Below are 10,219 nucleotides of genomic sequence, written 5' to 3' on the forward strand. Positions count from 1 at the left end.
ACATAAATATAAAATAGAGTAATAAAATCTCTGTAAGTATCAATGAAATCTACACTATAAATATACTGCAGTATTTCAGATGACATAAGAAACGGGGGGTTAACGTTCCATCAGAAGCCTATTCACATCCATGTGGAAAAAGCTTGAGTCTATTGCGCATGACTCTGAGTCTACCAGAGGGGAACAGTTTCCTGGGAGAGTGGGGTCCCGACGGATCTTTGTGGCCCGTCGGAGGAGACGGCTCGACTGGATCTTGTCCAGATGTGGAAGTGGGGAGCCTATACAATCCACTCGGTCATCTTGATGACCCGCTGCAGCTGTTTTTTTCTGTGCCGCGATGCAGCTGGCGTACCACGCCGTAGGTCAGCACACTCTTTATCGTGCAAAAGTTTTTCAGGAGTGGTGAAGGCAGTTTGTTCTTCCTTAGCGTTCTCAGAAAAAAAGGGACGCTGCTGGGCTTTTGACGATGCTGGGCTTTTTTATATTATAGTCTTACTGAATATCCAACAAAGGTTCAAAAAAGGCAACTGGACTTGTAGAGTTTTTTGAGAAGACGTTTCTCCACTCATCCGAGTAGCTTCTTCAGTTCTAGGGGACTGGTGGGAAGTCTGAGGTTTAAATAGGAACTCCTACTGGAACTTGCTTGTTATGTTAACAACCAGAAACCGGTGCAGCTAATTTCCATTAACGATTGGGTACTTACCTGTCATTGACTGTTTTTGTCCCTGTCCTCTTCCCTAGAATGGTGCCCTAACGACCCTTGTCCGTCAGAGGCTCCAGTGTCAAGGTGTGAATATAACCTTCACAGACAGTCTTACTGAACACTATTATTTATGTTTAATAAAGATCAGATAATTTTCTATACCAAAAGCTTCATTTGCCACTCTAAGGTAGAAAATCTGAGTGAAAATAATTACTAAGTTACTACAGACTATTTGCCATGAAATAAAACACTTCTGCTCCTTCATTGTTGTTAATACTGGCAATTTCATGGTAACAAATGTAGTTAGTATTTTTCTGTCTCACAAATGGATGGGCACTAAAACAAGCAATGCATTCCAAGTTACAAAAAAGCTGTAGGTTCCAGTCAGATGACTGCTGACAACATGACAGCTGATATCATATTGAGAGAAAAAATCCAACAGCTGCCCTGTCAGTTTAATGTCCAGACCATAGACTGTATAAAGATATGCAGGCAATGGTCCAGACCAGTTCTTTAAATCTACTGTTACACCTCTGGTAAAAGTCTATAGTGTTGCATCAAAACATGACAAAAATAATTATACTGTTCCACCACTATACACATGGGCATGTTTAACTGGTATCTGTAAATGTATTTGAGGGCTTAAAGGATTAAGGCAGAAGAACATGTCAATAACCACAAAACTGAGGTCATTCCTCTAATACTCAGAAGAAACCAAGTTGTCCAAAGTTGAAGAAAAAGGTTTGTGTCTTTTTTATGTTCTGTTGTGGGTTGTGTTGTTCTAGCCTACTTGCAGTGTGATAAGATACCTCGCCTCAAAATTAATGACAAATTCATCAGAGGACTTTTGGCTAACTGGGACCAGATTATCTTCAACTTGTATTTCAAAATGGTCAACTATTGTGAATGTAATATTGATAGACTACCTAACATTTTTAAAGTATGAGAACATATGAGTACATTTGGTTAATGTGTAACCAGAGTAAATTCCTTTTAACAGAAGCTGGTTCCTGCTTGTGTTGTCAGTCAGCCTGATATTATTGATTCTCATGTCGTGTGTTACATTTCAGTTATATGCTCAGTTAGACTTCAGCGTAACTAACAAACATAATTTTTCTCTTTTCAGTGTAACCACCTCCCCCCCCCCCCCCCCCCCTACACACACACAAGATGTGTTTTTCTGCGTTTCTCAAAATGGCATTGTATCTCATCAGTTTTGTCATCTTTGTAAGTTGGTTAAAGAGAACACCATAATATATCATGGGCTTGGTGGAAGAAATATGAAGATACAGCATAGTCACTGGTGCACACTAATGAAGACATCATTCTGAATACTATAATCCTTTTCCACTAAAAGGTCGACCTGAATGCTACACACTGGACCTTTAACAAAGTCATTATTTTGTGAGATCCCTTGATTGACAGACGAAGATAGCACAGTTAAACAACATAGCAGAGTGACCACTTCAGATTGCAAATCTTCATAGTCTTCGGTCATTGTTCTTATGCATTTTTACCCAAAAATATTCCAAACAGCTCTCAGTCCTCTTTGAGTTGTTTGTTATTTGTGATATTTGAAATGTCAATGAGTGGTTGCATGAAAGCTGTATCATTGCACTCACTCAAACACTTGTTTTTTTCTGTCTCTCCATTCTTTCCTCATCATGCAGTTTTTGGGCATAGGTGTTCTGGGTATAGGAGCGAAGGTGATAGTGGACAGTGGTTTTCCGCTGGGTGTACTAAAGAACGTGGATAATTATTCTCAGTTACTGCAACTGGTCAACATCAGCTACATGCTCATCGCAGTGGGTCCTGTACTACTAGTCACGGCCTTCCTGGGTTGCTATGGACCACAGAAGGAGAGCAGGTCTATTCTACTGATGGTGAGCTATTTTTGATAAGGTAAAAGAGAAGAGACAATGGATTGAAATAATAAAGTTTGAATAAATCTTAACCCATTTAGAATTATTATTGTTCCTATTAATGAAATATTATTGTCTCAAGCAGTCGTGGTGGTCGGTTTGAGATGATGGCAGTGAATTGTAATCTGGAGAGAAACGAGAACTCTATTGAGCCACTTTGGACAGAAATAGAGAACTGTTGAAGTATTTCATGCTTATTTCTCCATGGGGCGGCACAATGGCGCGGTGGTTAGAACTGATGCCTCACAGCAAGAAGGTTCCTTCTTCAAATCTATTATCCTTTCTGTGTGGAGTTTGCATGTTCTCCCTGTGTCTGCGTGGGTTCTCTCCAGGTACTCCGGCTTCCTCCCAAGGTCCAAAGACATGCTTGTTAGGTTAACTGTTGATTTTAAATTGGCCGTAAGTGTGCATGTGAGTGTGAATGGTTGTCTGTCTCTTTGGTTAGCCCTGCGATAGACTACAAACCTGTCCAGGGTGTCCCCACGCCGCTCGCCCGATAACAGCTGGGAAAGGCTCCAGCCCCCCCGCGGCCCTTCACAAGACAAGCGGTTACAGAAGACGAATGAATGAATGAATATTGCACCATGTAGTTTTAGTTTGATTCTTGCAATGTTTGCTGTCTAATATAACAACCAATTAAATGTTACACTGAAAACTTTACAGTGTAATTTCTCATTTCCTGCCTTTTCAGTACTTCTTAAGTTTGCTGATTGTCTTCCTCGTCACGTTTGCAGGAGCCACAGTGCTGCTTGTCTACCAGGATTCAGTAAGTGGCTCTAGTAAGAATAACAGGATTCTCTCCGCAACAGTGTGGAGTATGATTGTGTGTTACTGTCTATGTGTCCTTCTTGTGCTGAGCAGATTCTCAATAGTCAGGGGGATGAAGTTCTGAAAAACTTTCGCCAGGGGTATGGAGAGGATGAAAGTCTGACCTCGCTGTGGAACAACACCATGGTAGAGGTACTTTATTAATTAATTCATTAGGTAAAAAGCAACAAAACACCTATTATATGTCACTACGCACAAAGTGACAGTGCAGATAATGAGAAGGTTTTGGGATTAACTCTTTTTGGTTTCCTTCTAGCTAAATTGCTGTGGATTCAATAACTACAAAGATTTTGATGGGTCCCCTTTTGACGTTGTCCATGGAGGAGATGTTTATCCACCCATGTGCTGCAGTTCAGGCTTCACTGGTGTATGCAGTGAACTTAAAGCACGTGTTTCGGTACAAGTCCAGCTTACTTTTGGTTTGTCTTAATGCACGGTCACTATATAGCCCTAAAGTGTGATAAACACAGGGCAACATTCCAAGGTGCCGTCAGTTAAATTCTGTAACTTCACTTCTAGGACTTGGATGGCTGCTATGACAAGCTGCTGGAGGAGATCAAGGGCGGAGCTGTGCTCACTGCAGCTATGGCTCTATTAACTGGTGCTTTCGAGGTAGTAACCCGTTTTTGGGCATTTTCTCAGCCACAGATGTTGATGAGTTCTCTGAACCTTTTCCATACAGTTGCTATCTTAAACCTGTCAGTCGTTTTATTATAGTTACTTAAACATTATCTTCATATCTGAGTCCGTTTCTTTATGATCATATATCTAGTACATGAGTATCAGTGATATTAGACATAACATCAAAATTATGTTTGTGCATCAGTGAAGACAAGTATCTTGAATTATTCTTTATTATTTTTTTAAGTTACAGCGACATTGTCTTTTAATGTTTTTGACGAAATTACATTAAAACTCATCAAATCAATACGTTAATACATAATAACAACTTCTAATTTAGCTAAGGTGTGTACTATTTGCACATAATTTGCTCTATTACCATACAGTACACTGGTAATCAGTTATCATTTTTTTGTGTGAGTTCTGTTTTATAATTTAATAAGTTAATAGACGTGGAAGTAGATGTATGTGACCTTTTCAGAAAAGTCTACAAAATATATCGTATACAATTTGTCCTGTCTGTAATCTGTCTGTATGTTTATCTGTAATCAACTCCGTGTTTGGCTGAAATGCTGACTAACTAACTAACTGTCTTTACAGATTGTTGCCATGGTGGTTTCGATGGCTCTCTACAGCATGGGTCGCAATGCATTTCGGAGGTAGCGATAACAGTGTTGTAAATGATGGAGAAATTTTACTAAGCCATTTTCTATGAATAAAGTCATTTAAGAAAAGGATCTTTATTTTGATTAAAAAAGCCACAGATAAGGAGGGAATGTATTGTGTTCATTGTTTCAAAACGCTTTGTGTACACACTTAGATTGTGGTTTCTTTATGTCTGGAGAAGAACCGTTGTTTAGTACTGATATATTTAATAATAATAATAATAATAAGTAATATGAAATAATGCACAATGTTGTGGCTTTCTTTGGTAGATGTTTATATATTTTCGTCGGTTTAACAAACATGCAATCTACAAATGTTACACACAATTAAAAGTAGAAATATGTTAAATGATATAATGATTCGTTTAGGCTTGTCAATGTTTCAACAGACTTGATTAGACAAGACTTTTCCACCACAGTTGCTGTAGCAGTTCAATTAATATTAATACTGATAAGGGCACAACCTGGAACATACTGTCCTTACACTCCCTCTGACTCCAGTCATATTAGTATAATATTAAATCATGCACTAGATATTTTGTGGGAACTCGGCCTTCAACAATCTACTGATTAACAATAAGAGAACTGTTTACATCAGATTTCCTCTGAGCAATATAACGTGTGCAACTAATTTCCTCTTCACTGAACATCCAATTATTATTCGGCTGCTTCCCTAACACATTAGCAATGTGTTTTAGACAAGTCAGGGCCAATTAATTGTTCAATAAATCGAGTATAATGAATATTTTTATATTTTAAACAAAAATAAGTCTGCACTTTGTCTAAACTCCACAGAGCTCAGGTATAGTGCAGATCATTTTAAGAACTCCACAGAGTTTCAGTTAATTGTTTTCTTTTGTTGCTGATGTACCAAAGATGCACATGGCCTTCACTAAAGCTGGCAACTAGCCTGTGGGTGTAACGGAGCCAGATACTCTTTTCAGGAGCTTTTCAGGATCAAATGATATTTAGGACCAAGTGACCAATATCGCAAAAATAATTACTAATGCTATTTCATGTCTGGGGTAATCTGTCAATGTCATGTTTGTAGCTTGCACCGTCCTCCTGCAAGTACAAAAACAACTCATGCTGAGTGTAAGGGAATTTAAAGATGAAACTTGAACTTTTATTTTGTTAGCTTTCATGGCACTTTTCTTTTTGATGAAGTAGCACCTCATCTTTGAGGCACATTAAATGATAGAATAGGACAGTGTGTGGGTTTCTCACGCTACAGGTTTCTAACCGTGAAAGCAGTTTGTGACACATAGGGGCAAGAAAGGGTGAGAATAGAATGGCCTGGCTGCAATTCATATACAGCCATGAAAAAAAATCAAACAATCTTACCACATTTTTGTCCCAGAATCTTCACCTCCCAGTTGTTAGTCTGGTTGACTCGAGTTAGGCATGCCAGCATAAGCCAGAGAAGCTTTCGGTAGAGCTAAATCATTTCTCACATCCAAAAAAAAAACCTAGTCCAAGTCTAGAGCTGCATAGTCTCATAAGCACTGATCATTTATGCTGATGTAACCCTTGATTTTGCATGAGCTATACTGTTCTTAAATGCATGTGGGATTTTTAACCACTTTTCAGTTATCACTTAAATGGCATTTTATTGTGTTTAATTTCCCTTATTTTTAGTGAAGATTTTATTTTGTAATCTTGTTCATGTCACCTGACCTCAAGAAAACTGTCATGCTCTCTGTGCTCCTGTGGGATTAGCCTACTCCATCCCCTTCCCAACCTTTATTTGGCTTAGTCTTTGGCTTACCCCATAAAATAACACATTTATGAGAGCTATTGTGACCCATTTTTTTTTCAAAGCTGTGCACTTTGATCCTCTGCAAAGTTACAAGGTGTATTCATTTCTAAGAGAACTAAACTTTAATCAGGGTTGTGTTCGTTTTCACAGTCAAATTATTGAACATTTATGTTTCCTCTTTTTGAAATAGTCGTGTTAAATCTGAAATATCAATGGCAATATAACGACAAGTGTATTAGCTTGAACCTGAAATGGTGTAAAGCTTTAGATGCAACAAGCCCTCCAACTTATACGACCACAGTGGTCGTTTGTACATGCTCTGGAAAACGACCCATGGGGTCGTTTCTTGCACTAGCGCTCCTACCGGTAACAGGAGAGTATTGCGGATTGCGGGGATTAATCAGCGACGTCGATATGTCATAGTTGGACGAATTAAGGTAAATACAGCAAATGTGTTTAATTAATATTTGAAAACAATATAACATGTTGTCAGCTCGTTTTAATGTTGATTCGCCTTCTAGTATACTATCTAGAATTACTACGGGGGATAATTAACGTTATAAGAGCTAACGTTAAATTAAAACAACTAGCCAAAAGTTTTTTTTTTTTTTTGAAAAGTAAGCTAGCTAGCTAGCTAGCATTATAACAGCTATGTAAATATGACTTTTAGAAGACGTCAGGACATGCACAGGTGAATATCATGTTTGTAACCATGTTGCTAAAGCTAAATAAAGTTGTTTAAAAAGTGAAAACCTGGAATGGAAAAGGACAGACAGATAAGACAGGTGTCCATTGGTGTCTGTAAGCCGATTTTCAAATGTTATTATCATACTTTACATACTTAATTTACCAATCACAGTATCTATTGTTCTGAAGAGAAAGCGTGTATTGAAGTAGTTAAGTAATATATTAATATATAACTGCCCTATGTCTGAAATCAGGCATGGTCCCTGAGAACCTGAGGCCCTCATGACAGGTCAGAGTGATCATTGGATTTAAAAGTGTGAAGCAGTACACAATGTGCATACTAGATTGTGTACTACATGCATACTGTGTTACATAATGCACCTTTTTATCTAACTTGGCTACACTAATTTATCGTGTCATCTTCAGATATAGGCTGTTGCATACATATACAGAATGTGGATCATTTTACCATGTATTCTGATTACAAAATGTCTGCATAACTGAAGAATCAATGTGTCGTTGGAAATTGTACATTTTCCAATAATCTTAAAGCAATTTAACAGTAATACTTAATGCTGTCTATCTGTCTGTCTTGCAGTGGGACAAAGTGGAAAAACTCCTGGGAGCCAAAAGACAACATTCAAAGCTAACTTCCTGAAATAGCCAATAAATTGTTTGACACTGTTACTGTGTCATAGTGATTTTGTTGTTGTTGCTGTGTTGTATGCCAGTTATTGAGACTGACAGTTATTATATATTCTTTGATATATTTGCTTTATGATCTGTTTTGCTTGATCTTTGAGGAGACAGGCTACATGAATTCATTCATTCATTCATCTTCTGTAACCACTTATTCCTGTTAAGGGTCGCGGGGTCTGCTGGAGCCTATCCCAGCTGTCATCGGGCGAGAGGCGGGGTACACCCTGGACAGGTCTCCAGTCTATCGCAGGGCTAACACAGAGAGACAGACAACCATTCACACTCACGTGCACACCTATGGCCAATTAGAATCACCAATGAACCTAACCAGCATGTCTCTGGACGGTGGGAGGAAGCTGGAGTACCTGGAGAGAACCCACGCAGACACAGGGAGAACATGCAAACTCCACACAGAAAGGCCCAGTCGGCCCATGGATTCGAACCGGTGACCTTCTCGCTGTGAGGCATCAGTGCTAACCACCCTGGCTACATGAATGATAAATGTTAATGTCTGGTAATGTTAAAATGTTAAATAAAATACCTGCCACCTGTCTCCGCCTGTGTTCATTTCCATTCAATTCAGTTTCATGATTGTTTACAGTTTATAAATTAGCAGCCTGAATAGGTTTGTTTTCACTAAAAAAGGGTGAGGGGTTAACAGACAACTTCATCCAATCGCACCATTACAGTAGCTTAGCCAGCATAAAAGACAAGCCCATGTTATCGAGAAGTACATTCTTACCCATCAGCTGAATTTTTGTGCTTATATTGCTTGTTAATCACTCAGAATTGATTTAGTTTTGATTAACATTTATTGTTAAAGGCATAAGCTGTGAATCTGTAGTTTCACTATAGGTGAGGATAGAAGTTACAATATTCTGAAATCAAGGAATGCCCTCTGTCGCATATCCTCATTAGTGTTTTGTTGAGATGCTGTTTTTTCATTGAAACACACACTCAGAAATTACCTATTGGACATCATAACAACGGTATGTGTAACTGATTTACTCAAAGCTGTAAATCAGCTATTGCAGATACAATATAAATTACTAATTCAGTTGTAAATCTGTCAGATATGATTACCTTACATGATTTTTTCTCATTGTTTAAAAAAAATACTTGTATCATGGGCTAAGTCCTCAAAAGGCTCTCTGAATCTAAGCCTGGACACAGCTGTGTTCATGAAATGTGAAAATCCATACTTTGTTGTAGGACTATAATAAAGATATTGTTGGAAAGGTCTCAACCTGGGGAATAACATATGTTAGTTTGGGGATTGTAACTGACTCCTTCTTTGAACTATTGACCTTTGAACCCTGATTTCTGAGAATTTTTGAAGGCTTGTAATTCTGCATCAAAAGGGGCTATAGACATGGGACAAAGTGCTGTAGAAAGCTTATGAACTCTGCCTTTTGTGCCTGTGTGACTATACCTAGTGGATATAGACAGCAAGTGGGAGCGCTGTCCAAAATGGTATCTTTTCACCCACTTGACAATTATATGCTTAAATTCTGGTCACAGAAATGTGTTTCCCACACCCTTAAACCGCCGGCTATGTATTCATTTTTATTATTTATAACCTCCTATTAAAGGAAATCACTAATCGTGGTAGAAACTACAAATCCCTTGAGCTGCGACATGTAGCTTGATACCAAGTCACGTGATATTTGTAGTTTTTTCAGTTTTCAAACATATATGTTAAAATAGGGTTGTAAAAAGATATATATACTGATTACATTGAATATCTAGTATTGCCGAAATAGCGATGACATTGCTTTAAGTCGATATATGTTAAGAAAAAGTAAAGAGAGTTTATTTAGGATGTGTTTAGAACCGCCCAATATAGATTTACGCCAAAAAGCGAAATATTTACTACAGCCGAACTTGTAACGGCAGTGATTATAGTTGCTTTAGTTTAAGAAATGGCACAGAACACTGCATTTTAGTCGTTTATTTGAAAATATTATGAAGCTTTGCAGTAGCTTGGTTGAGCGGCAGAAACCGAACGCAGCCAATCCACGGCGGACGGAGTCCAACTACCTCACTAGGCTTTCTGCCGACCTCATAAGATTCTTTTAATAATACAGTTCAAAATGCACGTGTGGACCAGGTTTAATGAATGCATTGAGTAATATGGCATTACTAGCATTCACTTTGAGGATGTGGGTAGTATTTTCACACTAATCAGCTCGTTTTCTACCCCGGGATGACGACGGAGGTTGACCGGCCGATCACTGCAGGAGGCCGGCTGCTCGCCTCTGAGATGACACGCTGCTCCTGGTTCCACAGGTGGCGCTTCACTTCTCCGAAAACATCGGAGCAAACTTCCAGCCAG

The 10,219-nt window shown here is 38.6% G+C and overlaps 1 protein-coding gene across 1 annotated transcript; it reads left to right on the forward strand.

Moving 5' to 3' along the window:
* Positions 1-158: 158 nt before the first annotated feature.
* LOC311495090 (tetraspanin-1-like) lies at positions 159-5,539 on the forward strand (the record flags this gene model as incomplete). The annotated part of the gene is made up of 7 exons (XM_084554414.1): positions 159-269; positions 2,374-2,586; positions 3,317-3,391; positions 3,487-3,585; positions 3,710-3,850; positions 3,973-4,065; positions 4,675-5,539. The coding sequence occupies 7 exons, from the start codon at positions 159-161 to the stop codon at positions 4,735-4,737; spliced, it is 795 nt and encodes a 264-aa protein (XP_084410540.1). The 3' UTR covers positions 4,738-5,539.
* Between the last annotated feature and the right edge of the window lie 4,680 nt (positions 5,540-10,219).

This window comes from Chelon labrosus (genome assembly GCF_963514085.1).
Source record: "Chelon labrosus genome assembly, chromosome: 2".
NCBI lineage: Eukaryota > Metazoa > Chordata > Actinopteri > Mugiliformes > Mugilidae > Chelon > Chelon labrosus.